Below are 14,212 nucleotides of genomic sequence, written 5' to 3' on the forward strand. Positions count from 1 at the left end.
CACATCTGTCACATGTACATTTCATTCAGTTGAATTGAGTTCATACAGAAACCAGATTGTTGTGTCAAGAATTTGACAAATAAACATTGTACAATATTTACAAACACCAAGAAGCCCAATAACAACCAGATCAGTGATGTGTAAATGAAACCAGTTTAACAACACAGTGGGGTGATTCATTATATTAACCTGTCTGGGAACCTGGGACGCTACAATATTTACAAACCCAATAACAACCAGATCAGTGATTTGTAAATGAAACCAGTTTAACAACACAGTGGGGTGATTCATTATATTAATGAATGACTCTAGATGACAATGTCTGTCAACTTCAATGGTGTTTATTCATGAATATTTACAATCATATGTTTACACACTAGAGAGATATTCTACATTGTTCATACCAAACACCCTGGATAGAGGGGTTTACACGCTAGAGAGATATTCTACATTGTTGCTCCAGTGTGTCTGACTGAACATGACTAGAGAGCTATTCTACATTGTTGCTCCAGTGTGTCTTACTGAACATGACTAGAGAGATATTCTACATTGTTGCTCCAGTGTGTCTTACTGAACATGACTAGAGAGATAATCTACATTGTTGCTCCAGTGTGTCTTACTGAACATGACTAGAGAGATATTCTACATTGTTGCTCCAGTGTGTCTTACTGAACATGACTAGAGAGATATTCTACATTGTTGCTCCAGTGTGTCTTACTGAACATGACTAGAGAGATATTCTACATTGTTGCTCCAGTGTGTCTTACTGAACATGACTAGAGAGTTATTCTACATTGTTGCTCCAGTGTGTCTTACTGAACATGACTAGAGAGTTATTCTACATTGTTGCTCCAGTGTGTCTTACTGAACATGACTAGAGAGTTATTCTACATTGTTGCTCCAGTGTGTCTTACTGAACATGACTAGAGAGTTATTCTACATTGTTGCTCCAGTGTGTCTTACTGAACATGACTAGAGAGATAATCTACATTGTTGCTCCAGTGTGTCTTACTGAACATGACTAGAGAGATATTCTACATTGTTGCTCCAGTGTGTCTTACTGAACATGACTAGAGAGTTATTCTACATTGTTGCTCCAGTGTGTCTTACTGAACATGACTAGAGAGTTATTCTACATTGTTGCTCCAGTGTGTCTTACTGAACATGACTAGAGAGTTATTCTACATTGTTGCTCCAGTGTGTCTTACTGAACATGACTAGAGAGTTATTCTACATTGTTGCTCCAGTGTGTCTTACTGAACATGACTAGAGAGATAATCTACATTGTTGCTCCAGTGTGTCTTACTGAACATGACTAGAGAGATATTCTACATTGTTGCTCCAGTGTGTCTTACTGAACATGACCATGATTAGAGTGAAACATCACGTTGTGTTTGACACAGGGACCACCTGACACAGAGACACTGAGGTGTCATCATAAACCCTAAACCCTGGATAGAGGGGCTCAGTGAATGTGGTGTGGAATGTGTACAGGTGGGTCAGTGTGTCAGAGGAAGCTCTATAGAAGGACAGAGTTCCGGCTGGCCAGTCCAGATACACTCCTACTCTGTGGGAGCTGGAGGAGGGGACGTCTATGGTAGTGTCATTATTATTGTGACAGGCAATGTAACTGTTGTCAGAGCAGTCCAGACTCCAGGACTTGTCATTGTATCCAAGACCACATTCCTCAACCCCTCCTCTCCTGTTGATTCCTTTATATGTCACTCCTATATCAGACCTTCTCACACTCCACTCTACCTCCCAGTAACAGCGCCCAGTCAGACCCTCTCTACACAGCACCTGTCTACAGTCCTCAAATCTCTCTGGGTGATCAGGATACGGCTGCTCCTCTCTCCTACATGTCACCTTTCTGTTCTCCTCAGACAGAGAGAGGAGTCTGTTTACTGTGTTTGGGTCCAGTGTGAGATCACAGACATCTGATGGATGAAACCAGACACAATATTAGAAATCATCATTCACACACACACACACACACACACACACACACACACACACACACACACACACACACACACACACACACACACACACACACACACACACACACACACACACACACACACACACACACACACACACACACACACACAAAGCAACTCTTTGTAAACTTTGATGTCCCTGATTCCTGCTTCTGTAGAACTACAGCTGATATTTAATATGACCAAGTAAGTAATGATGGTGGTCTTTGACTTAACTTGAATTAAGACTTATTCTTAACAGCAGTCAACACTCACATTTTCTAAGCCCAGGTTTCATTGTGTTCTCTCCACCATGTTCCACACTGTAGCGGTAAGCAGAAGAACAGACAGTCATTGAGTGATACACCTAAACTCACACACTCACACAGGACACACACACACACACACACAGGACACACACACACACACACACACACACACACACACACACACACACACACACACACACACACACACACACACACACACACACACACAGTCAGCATATAACTTTGTCCAAGTGGTGGTCAGAATGTTTGTCTTAACTAGCCTGATAAGTCAAACATGTCTGATATGAACATTGACATAAACCCTATAAATACTTGAGTTTCTCCAGTCTGCAGTGTGGATCCTCCAGTCCAGCAGAGAGCAGTCTGACTCCTGAGTCTCCTGGGTGATTGTAGCTCAGGTCCAGCTCTCTCAGGTGTGAGGGGTTTGACCTCAGAGCTGAGACCAGAGAAGCACAGCCTTCCTCTGTGACTAGACAGCCTGACAGCCTTCAAAGAGTCAAATCATATTAAAATCACACTGCTATTCTTTGTGGTGAAAATAGCTGCAGTACATTTTTTTTTATTCGTAACTTATTTTGTAAATGTTTCTGCCACTGTCTCTTATGACCAAAAATAGCTTCTAGATGTCAGGACAGCAATTACTCACCTCGTGCTGGACAAAGATTTTTTCTTTAACAAGTCGGACGCGAAGGATGTACTTTTGACACCCGACAAGGCCCAAATCCCCGTGATTCACATGAGAAAGAGACAGAGATATCGGGGACGTAGGTCGGGGATCCGACGGTGAGTGAGTAATCTGCCTCTAGCATCAGTCCTATTAGCCAACGTACAATCATTGGATAACAAAATAGACGAACTACGATCACGAATATCTATTGTTTCACCGAGTCGTGGCTGAACGATGACATGGATAAAATACAGCTGGCGGGTTTTACGCTGCATTGGCAAGGTAGAACAGCCGCCTCCGGTAAGACAAGGAATGACGGTCTGTGTATATTTGTAAACAACAGCTGGTGAACAGAATCTAATAGTATGGAAGTCTTGAGGTGTTTCTCGCCTGAGGTAGAGTATCTCATGATAAGCTATCGACCACACTATTTACCAAGAGAGTTTTCATTTATATTCTTTGTAGCTGTCTATTTACCACCAAAAATCGATGCTGGCACTAAGACCGCACTCAATGAGCTGTATACGGCCATAACCTAACAGGACACACAGAAAAAAAAACTCTACATCACCTTTACTCCACACACAGAGATGCATACAAAGCTCTCCCTCTCCCTCCATTTGGCAAATCTGTCCATAATTCCATCCTCCTGATTCCTGCTTACAAGCAAAATCTAAAGCAGGAAGCACAAGTGACTAGATCAATAAAAAAGTGGTCAGATGAAGCAGATGCTAAACTACAGGACTGTTTTGATATCACAGACTGGAATATGTTCCGGGATTCTTCCGATGGCATTGAGGAGTACACCACATCAGTCATTGGCTTCATCAATAAATGCATCGATGACGTCGTCCCCACAGTGACCGTACGTACATACCCCAACCAGAAGCCAAGGATTACAGGCAACATCCGCACTGAGTTAAAGAGCTGCCTCTTTCAAGGAGCGGGACTCTAACACGGAAGCTTATAGGAAATCCCGCTATGCCCTCCGACGAACCATCAAACAGGCAAAGCCTCAATACAGGACTAAAATCGAGTCATACTACACCGGCTCCGATGCTCGTCGGATGTGGCAGGGCTTGCAAACTATTACAGACAAAGGGAAGCACAGACGCTAGCTGCCCAGTGACACGAGCCTACCAGATGAGTTAAGTTACTTCCATGCTCGCTTCAAGGCAAGCAACACTGAAGCATGCATGAGAGCATCAGCTGTTCTGGACAACTGTGGGATCACGCTCTCCGTAGCCGTTGTGAGTACAACTTTAATTAGGTCAACATTCACAAGGCCGCAGAGCCAGATGGATTACCAGGACGTGTACTCCGAGCATGTGCTAACCAACTGACAAGTGTCTTCACTGACATTTTCAACCTGTCCCTGACTGAGTCTGTAATACCAACATGTTTCAAGCAGACCATCATAGTCCCTGCGCCAAAGAACAGTAAGGTAGCCTGCCTAAATGACTACCGACCCGTAGCACTCACATCTGTAGCCATAAAGTGCATTGAAAGGCTGGTCATGGCTCACATCAACACCATTATCCCAGAAACCCTAGACCCACTCCAATTTGCATACCACCCCAACAGATCCACAGATGACGCAATCTCTATTGCACTCCACACTGCCCTTTCCCACCTGGACAAAAGGAACACCTATGTGAGAATGCTATTCATTGACTGCAGCTCAGCGTTTAACATCATAGTGCCCTCAGAGCTCATCACTAAGCTAAGGACCCTGGGACTAAACACCTCCCTCTGCAACTGGATCCTGGACTACCTGACGGGCCGCCCCCAGGAGGTAAGGGTAGGTAACAACACATCTGCCATGCTGATCCTCAGCACGGGGGCCCCTCAGGGGTGCGTGCTTAGTTCCCTCCTGTACTCCCTGTTCACCAATGACTTCATGGCCAGGCATGACTCCAACACCATCATTAAGTTTGCCGACGACACGACAGTGGTAGGCCTGATCACAGAAAACGATGAAACAGCCTATAGGGAGTTGGTCAGAGACCTGGCCATGTGTTGCCAGGATAACAACCTCTCCCTCAACATGATCAAGACAAAGGAGATGATTGTGGACTACAGGAAAAGGAGGACCGAGCACGCCCCCATTCTCATCGATGGTGTTGTAGTGGAGCAGGTTGAGAGCTTCAAGTTCCTTGGTGTCCACATCACCAACAAACTATCATGGTCCAAACAGACCAAGACAGTCGTGAAGAGGGCATGACAAAGCCTATTCCCCCTCAGGAGACTGAAAAGATTTAGGATGGGTCCTCAGATCCTCAAAACGTTCTACAGCTGCACCATCGAGAGCATTCTGATTGGTTGCATCACTGCCTGGTAGGGCAACTGCTCGGCCTCCGACTGCAAGGCACTACAGAGGGTAGTGCGAATGGCCCAATACACCACTGGGGCCAAGCTTACTGCCATCCAGGACCTCTATACCAGGCGGTGTCAGAGGAAGGCCTAAAATTGTCAAAGACTCCAGCCACCCTAGTCATAGACTGTTCTCTCTGCTACCGCACGGCAAGCGGTACTGGAGCGCCAAGTCTAGGTCCAAGAGGGTTCTAAACAGCTTCTACCCCCAAGCCATAAGACTCCTGAACAGCTAATCAAATGGCTACTGCTACTCTTATGCTGCTGCTACTCTCTTTTTATTATCCATGCGTAGTCACTTTAACTCTACCTACATGCGCATATTACCTCAATTATCTCAACCAACCTGTGCTCATTGACTCTGGTACCGGTACATTGACTCTGTACCGGTAGCCCCTGTATATAGCCTCGCTGCTGTTATTTTACTGCTGCTCTTTAATTATTTGTTATTTTTACTTACGTATCTATTTTTTCTTAAAACTGCATTGTTAGGGCTTCCCAGTGCCGCATCGGTCTAAGGCACTGCATCTCAGTGCAAGAGGTGTCAATGCAGTCCCTGGTTCGAATCCAGGCTGCATCACATCCAGCAGTGACTGGGAGTCCCATAGGGCAGCGCACAATTGGCCCAACGTCGTCTGCATTTGGCTGGGGTAGGCCGTCATTGTAAATAACAATTTGTTCTTAACTGACTTGCCAAGTCAAATAAAGGTTAAATAAAAAATACGAATTAATTGTTGTAGGCTAATGTGATTAGCATGAGGATGTAAGTAACAAGACAATTTCCCAGAACATAGACATATCTGATATTGGCAGAAAGCTTAAATTCTTGTTAATCTAACTGTACTGTCCAATGTACAGTAGCTATTACAGTGAAATAATACCATTCTGTTGTTTGAGGAGAGTGCACAGTTATGAACTTGAAAAGTTATTAATAAACCAATTAGGCACATTTGGCAGTCTTGACACACACATTTTGAACAGAAATGTAATGGTTCATTGGATCGGCCTAAAAGTTTGCACATACACTGCTGTCATCTAGTGGCCAAAATCTAAATTGCGCCTGGGCTGGAATAATACAGTATGGCCTTTCTCTTGTATTTCAAAGATGATGGTACAAAAAAAACGCTTGGTTTATCTTTGTATTATCTTTTACCAGATCTAATGTGTTATATTTTCTTCCATTCATTTCACATTTCCACAAACTTCAAAGTGTTTCCTTTCAAATGGTATCAAGAATATGCATATCCTTGCTTCAGGTCCTGAGCTACAGGCAGTTAGATGTGTCGTTTTAGGCAACATTTAAAAAAAGGGGAGTATCCTTAATGCTTGTAAGTAAGCATTTCACTGTAAGGTCTGCACCTGTTGTATTAGGCGCAATTGTTATATTTGATTTGATTTAGTCCGCCCATTTGCAGAAGTCATAGGTATTCTGAAACATTTTCTTATAGTGTATTAAAGTAGTCAACAGATGAGTATTTGGTTGTAAATATGGTTGAATTTGCAGTTTGTTTTGGGTTATGTTTTGCCCAAAAGTAACTGAATGCTGGATGATGACTGGGGTAATTGTCTGTTTAAGTGTGTAGATAACATGTTTCTAAACACTACTAAATTAATCGTGATGATGCCATGATTAATACAAATCATAAATCAATCATGAAAAATGATGAGTGAGAAAGTTACAGAGGCTACAACAAAACAGCTAACCTCTCACCATTACCAATAACAGAGGCTACAACAAAACATGCTAACCTCTCACCATTACCAATAACAGAGACTACAACAAAACATGCTAACCTCTCACCATTACCAATAACAGAGACTACAACAAAACATGATAACCTCTCACCATTACCAACAACAGAGGCTACACCAAAACATGCTAACCTCTCACCATTACCAATAACATGAGAGGTTAGCATTTATTCTGATCTTTGTGCCTCTGTAACTTTCTCATTGATCATCATTCACGATTCATTCATGATTATTCATAATCATGGTAGCATCCACATGAATGTAGAAGTGTTCAGAAACATCTTCTATTCTTACTGACAATACAAGTGAAGTGACTCCAAAATGACAGGACATTATTCACCATTCAGTTTCTATTAGGAAAAACATCATCCAAAACACAACCAAGACAAACTGCAAATACATTTAACAAGTTTGTAGAATCACAAGCTCAATGTAATCACTGCAGGAATGGAATATGGGACCAAATACTTAAATGATGACTACTTTAATACAATATAAGTGAATTTATCCAAATAATTAAGACTTCTTCAAATGGGAGATCTAGATATAGAAAATGCTTTCATTTCTAAACGGTAGCACAGATATGTATGAAAACCCTCAAATAAAGGGTGACATTCTGTACTGTCACTTAATATGAAACATTCGATCTGAAATCCAAAATGCTGGAGCATAGCACCACATTTAAAACTGTAATCTTCACGGTCCAAACACATATGGTGTGGACTATGTGTGCCTGGTAAACACATGTGGATCTGGTGAACAGTTATCACTAGTTGACCAACTACAGGAATACTGACCTCAGAGTCTCCAGTTTACAGTGGGGATTCCCCAGTCCAGCAGAGAGCAGCTTCACTCCTGAATCCTTCAGGTCATTGTTACTCAGGTCCAACTCTCTCAGGTGTGAGGGGTTTGACCTCAGAGCTGAGACCAGAGAAACACAGCCTTCCTCTGTGACTAGACAGTCTGACAGCCTGCAAAGGAGTCAAATCATATTAAAATCACACTGCTATTCTTTGGTGGTGAAAATAGTGGCAGTATATTTTTTCAACATATTCAGATATCAGTGTCCTGAAACATTCCATATCTATTCATAAATGAATGTATCATTATTATAAACTACATATTATCAAGGTATTGCTTGTAGAGAGAAAAATGCATATTACAAATATTTGAGTAGACTGACCAGACCAGTTTAAAAAGCAGTATCAGTCAAAAGACAGACAGTGAGGTATAAGATTTAGATTGTATTGAGTATACAGTCCACACCATATCTATTTGGACAGTGAAGCTAACGTTTTAAATGTGGCTCTATACTCCAACATTGTGGATGTTTCAAATGTTTTTATTTTAGGATATTTTAATAAGATTTTGACTACTTTGACTACTTTAATATACTATGAGTGAACTGGTCAAAATACTTATGACTTCTTCAAGTGAGCGGACTAAAGTGACAGGACATTATTCAACATTCAGTTTCTATTAGGAAAAATATCATCCAAAACACAAGTAAGACAACCTGCAAATGCATTCAACAAGTTTGTGGAATCACAAGCTTGATATAATCACTGCAGGAAAAAAATATTGGACCAAACACTAAACTTTTGACTAAATGATTTGTACAAATAATTAGGACTTCTTCAAATGGGAGAACTACATACATAAAGTACTTTTATATCTAAACGGTAAAACAGATATGTATGAATACCTTTAAATTAAAGCTAACATTCTGTACTGTCACCTAATATGAAACATTCTATCTCAAATCTAAAATGCTGGAGTATAGCACCACATTTAAAACTGTAATCTTCTCTGTCCAAACACATATGGTGTGGACTATGTGCGCCTGGTAAACACATGTGGATCTGGTGAACAGTTATCACTTGTTGACCAACTACAGGAATACTGACCTCAGAGTCTCCAGTTTACAGTGGGGATTCCCCAGTCCAGCAGAGAGCAGCTTCACTCCTGAATCCTTCAGGTCATTGTTACTCAGATCCAGCTCTCTCAGGTGTGAGGGGTTTGACCTCAGAGCTGAGACCAGAGAAGCACAGCCTTCCTCTGTGACTCCACAGCCTGACATTCTGACAAAGAGATCATCATGACTTGTTCGTTTTTTTTTGCATATATTTCTATTTATTTCAATCTCTTTTTCATTTTTCAAATTAAATATACGTTCCTGCAACCAGCCTCACCCAATTACCTTTAGCTCAAACTCCAGCTGCTTTTATCCCGGATAATACCTGCTAGTCTGCACAGCGCGATATCACCTCTGAGCATATCGGACTGCTTTTCTCCACTACATAACCGGATTCCTTCCGCAAGCTCTGGACCATTATACCGGATCATCACAGCTAGCTAGCTGCTACCGAGTGGCTCTGCCCCGAAGCTAGCACCAGCTAGCCTCAAGCTAGGCCCATCTCCCGGCTAGCCAACGAAGTATACCAGCTAACTTTTGGGCTACAATACCTCTTTTGCCAATTGGCCTGGACCCTTTATTGTCGACACGGAGCCCAGCCGATCCATCACGACTGGTCTGCCGGCGTAATCGTCCGATGGTTTTCAACATGCTTTTCCATTGCGATGTTGCAGAAGAGCCATCCGCTAGCCCTGGCCCGCTAGCTTTCTGAACGCCGTGTCTCCCGGCCCGCTAGCTTTCTGAACACAGTGTTTACTGCTCGCCTACCGTAGTAGCGACTACTGAACGGCTCCCTTTCTCACCTATTGCTGCTCAGTGGACCCTATGATCACTCGGCTACACAGCTGATGCCTCCTGGACTGTTCACTAACACGGTACTTCATTTTGTTTAACTGTCGGCCCCAGCCTCAAACTCAGGTCCTGTGTGTACCTAACTGACCCTCTCTGCCCATTCATCGCCTTTTACCCATTGTTGTTGCCTTAGCTGTTTACCCATTGTTGTTGTTGTCTTACCCGCAGTTGTCTTAGCTCTCCAAATCAACACCTGTGTTTGCTTTATGCCTCTCTCTAATGTCAATATGCCTTGTCTACTGCTGTTTATTGTTATTGTTTTATTTTACTGTGGAGCCCCCAGTCCCGCTCAACATGCCTTAGATAGCTCTTTTGTCCCACCCCCCACACATGCGGAGACCTTAACTAGCTTAACTGGGGCCTCCAGAGATGCAACCTCTCTCATTGTCACTCTATGCCTAGGCTTACCTCCACTGTACTCGCATCCTACCATACCCTTGTCTGTACATCATGCCCTGAATCTATTCTACCACGGCCATAAATCTGCTCCTTTTATTCTCTGTTCCCAACGTACTGGACGACCAGTCCTTATAGCCTTTAGCCGCACCCTTATCCTACTCCTCCTCTGTTCCTCTGGTAATGTAGAGGTTACCCCCGAGTACTACACCCATTCCCCAGGCGCTCTCATTTGTTGACTTCTGTAACCGGAAAAGCCTTGGATTCATGCATGTTAACATCAGAAGCCTCCTCCCTAAGTTCGTTTTATTCACTGCTTTAGCACACTCCGCCAACCCTGATGTCCTAGCCGTGTCTGAATCCTGGCTTAGGAAGGCCACCAAAAATTCAGAAATTTCCATCCCCAACTACAACATTTTCCGTCAAGATAGAACTGCCAAAGGGGGCGGAGTTGCAATCTACTGTAGAGATAGCCTGCAGAATTCTGTCATACTATCCAGGTCTGTGCCCAAACAGTTCGAGCTTTTAAAAATGTATCTTTCCAGAAACAAGTTTCTCATTGTTGCCGCTTGTTATAGACCCCCCTCAGCTCCCAGCTGTGCCCTGGACACCATATGTGAGTTGATTTCCCACCATCTATCTTCAGAGTTCGTACTGTTAGGTGACCTAAACTGGGATATGCTTAACACCCCGGCCGTCCTACAATCTAAGATAGATGCCCTCAATCTCACACAAATTATCAAGAAACCTACCAGGTACAAGCCTAAATTCGTAAACATGGACACCCTCATTGTCACAGGCGTCGATAAAAGGGGACCAAAATGCAGCGGGTATAGTGCTCATCTTCGTGTATTTATTTAAAGAGAGTGAACACTTAAACAAAATCACAAACGACAATCAACAGTTCTGTAAGGTACATAGACTATACAGAAAACAACCACCCACAAAAGCACAGGAAAAACAGGCTGCCTAAGTATGGCTTTCAATCAGAGACAATGAAAGACACTTGCCTCTGATTGGAAGCCATACTTGGCCACACATAGAAAAAGAAACATAGAAATAGAAAACTAGAACCAAAATCCCCTAGAACCAAAAAACCCCCAAAAAACCCAAAAAACAAACACCCCCTGCCATGCCCTGACCATACTACAATTACAAATGACCCCTTTACTGGTCAGGACGTGACACTCATAGATATCATCCTGACCAACTTGCCCTCTAAATACACTTTTGCTGTCTCCAACCAGGATCTCAGCGATCACTGCCTTATTGCCTGCATCCGTAATGGGTCCACCGTCAAACGACCACCCCTCATCACTGTCAAACTAAAACACTTCAGCGAGCAGGACCTTTCTAATCGACCTGGCCCGGGTTTCCTGGAATGATATTGACCTCATCCCGTCAGTAGAGGATGACTGGTTGTTCTTTAAAAGTGCTTTCCTCACCATCTTAAATAAGCATGCCCCATTCAAAAAAAATTGAACTAAGAACAGATATAGCCCTTGATTCACTCCAGACTTGACTGCCCTTGACCAGCACAAAAACATCATGTTGCGTACTGCACTAGCATAGAATAGCCCCCGCGATTTGCAACTTTTCAGGGAAGTCAGGAACCAATATACACAGTCAGTTAGGAAAGCAAAGGCTAGCTTTTTCAAACTAAATTTTTCATCCTGTAGCACTAACTCCAAAAGACTGTAAAGTTCATGGAGAATAACAGCACCTCCTCCCAGCTGCCCGCTGCACTTAGGCTAGGAAACATTGTCACCACCAATAAATCTACGATAATCGAGAATTTCAATAAGCATTTTTCAACGGCTGGCCTTGCTTTCCACCTGGCTACCCCTACCCCGGCCAACAGCTCTGCACCCCCCGCAGAAACTTTCCCAAGCCCCCCCCAGCTTCTCCTTCACCCACATCCAGATAGCTGATGTTCTGAAAGAGCTGCAAAATCTGGACCCCTATAAATGAGCTGGGCTAGACAATCTGGACCCTCTCTTTCTAAAATTATCCACCGCAATTTTGCAACCCTTATTACTAGTCTGTTCAACCTCTTATTCGTATCACGAAATGTTTCGGGTAGATTTCCACAAGCTTCCCACAATAAGTTGGGTGAATTTTGGCCCATTCCTCCTGACAGAGCTGGTGTAAATGAGTCAGGTTTGTAGGCCTACTTGCTCACACATGCTTTTTCAGTTCCGCCCACACATTTTCTATGGGATTAAGGTCAGGGCTTTGTGATGGCCACTCCAATACCTTGACCTTGTTGTCCTTAAGTCATTTTGCCACAACTTTGGAAGTACTGTATGCTTGGGGTCATTGTCCATTTGGAAGACCCATTTGCGACCAAGCTTTAACTTCCTGACTGATGTCTTGAGATGTTGCTTCAATATTTCCACATAATTTTCCTGCCTCATGGTGCTGTCTATTGTGTGAAGTGCACCAGTCCCTCCTGCAGCAAAGCACCCCCCCAACATGGTGCTGCCAGCGCCGTTCTTCATGGTTGGGATGGTGTTCTTCGGCTTGCAAGCCTCCCCCTTTTTCCTCCAAACATAACGATGGTCATTATGGCCAAATAGTTCTATTTTTGTTTAATCAGGCCAGAGGACATTTCTCCAAAAAGTACGAATAAGAAATATCACTTTTAGTACAGGGACACAGTCTTGGAAATTCGTGTTTGCGCGCACTATAAAGGCAGGACTCACCTGCTAAAATCGGTTTCCTATTGAACATACTTCTATCTGAAGAAATATTATAGTTTGATTACATTTTAGGGTATCTGAGGAGTAAATAGAAACTTGTTTTGACTTGTTGAAACAAAGTTTAGGAGTAGATTTTAGGATTCCTTTCTCTGCAGTTTGAACGAGCAAGCGGGACGCCCAGCCCTAAAAGGAACCGACTTGCCAAAACTATAGTTTGTTAACAATACATTTGTGGAGTGGTTGAAAAAGGAGTTTTAATGACTCCAACCTAAGTATATTTTATCTTTCGACTTCAACTGTATATCCATCCTGCCTTGCCTTTCTAAAGTCTTCGAAAGCCAAGTTAACAAACAGATCACTGACCATTTCGAAAACCACCATACTTTCTCCGCTATGCAATCTGGTTTCAGAACTGGTCATGGGTGCACCTCAGCCACGCTCATGGTCCTAAATTAAATCATAACCCCCATCAATAAAAGACAGTACTGCGCAGCCGTCTTCATCGACCTGGCCAAAGCTTTTGACTCTGTCAATCACCGTATTCTTATCGGCAGACTCAACAGCCTTGGTTTCTGAAATGACTGCCTCACCTGGTTCACCAACTACTTCTCAGACAGAGTTCAGTGTGTCAAATCGGAGGGCCTGCTGTCCAAACCTCTGGCAGTCTATATGGGGTTCCACAGAGTTCAATTCTCGGGCCGACTCTTTTCTCTGTATATATCAATGATGTCATTTACAAAATAGCCTCCAACACTCTACTCAGCAAACTGTATGTAGTCTATCACAGTGCCATCCGTTTTGTCACCGAAGCCCCATATACTACCCACCACTGCGATCTATATGCTATCATCGGCTGGCCCTCGCTACATATTCGTTGAAGCCACTGGCTCCAGGTCATCTATAAGTCTTTGCTAGGTAAAGCTCCACATTGTCTCAGCTCACTGGTCACCATAACAACACCCACCCATAGCACGCACTTCAGCAAGTATATTTCACTGGTCATCCCCAAAGTCAACACGGGCTTTGGCCGCCTTTCCTTCCAGTTCTCTGCTGCCAATGACTGGAACGAATTGCAAAAATCACTGAAGTTGGAGACATATCTCCCTCACTAACTTTAAATATCAGCTATCAGAGCAGTTTACCGATCGCTGCAGCTGTACACAGCCTATCTGTAAATAGCCCATCCAACAACCTACCTCATTCCCATATTGTTTTTTTCGCTCTTTTGCACCCCAGTATTTCAACTTGCACATCATCATCTGCACATCTAATCACTCCAGTGTTAT

The 14,212-nt window shown here is 43.2% G+C and overlaps 1 protein-coding gene across 1 annotated transcript in view; it reads right to left on the minus strand.

Annotated features, from left to right (window-relative positions):
* Nucleotides 1-325: 325 nt before the first annotated feature.
* The window catches only part of LOC145876906 (E3 ubiquitin-protein ligase TRIM69), a 43,020-nt gene continuing 29,133 nt past the window's right edge, over nt 326-14,212 (minus strand). Inside the window, exons 6-8 of the mRNA XM_082972283.1 lie at nt 2,582-2,755; nt 2,256-2,302; nt 326-1,937 (exon numbers count right to left, since the gene is read on the minus strand). Coding sequence (XP_082828409.1) covers nt 1,384-1,937; nt 2,256-2,302; nt 2,582-2,755 — 775 coding nt within the window. The 3' untranslated portion in view covers nt 326-1,383. The remainder of the gene's footprint in view (nt 1,938-2,255; nt 2,303-2,581; nt 2,756-14,212) is intronic.

This window comes from Salmo salar, unplaced genomic scaffold (genome assembly GCF_965601325.2).
Source record: "Salmo salar unplaced genomic scaffold, fSalSal1 ptg000619l, whole genome shotgun sequence".
NCBI lineage: Eukaryota > Metazoa > Chordata > Actinopteri > Salmoniformes > Salmonidae > Salmo > Salmo salar.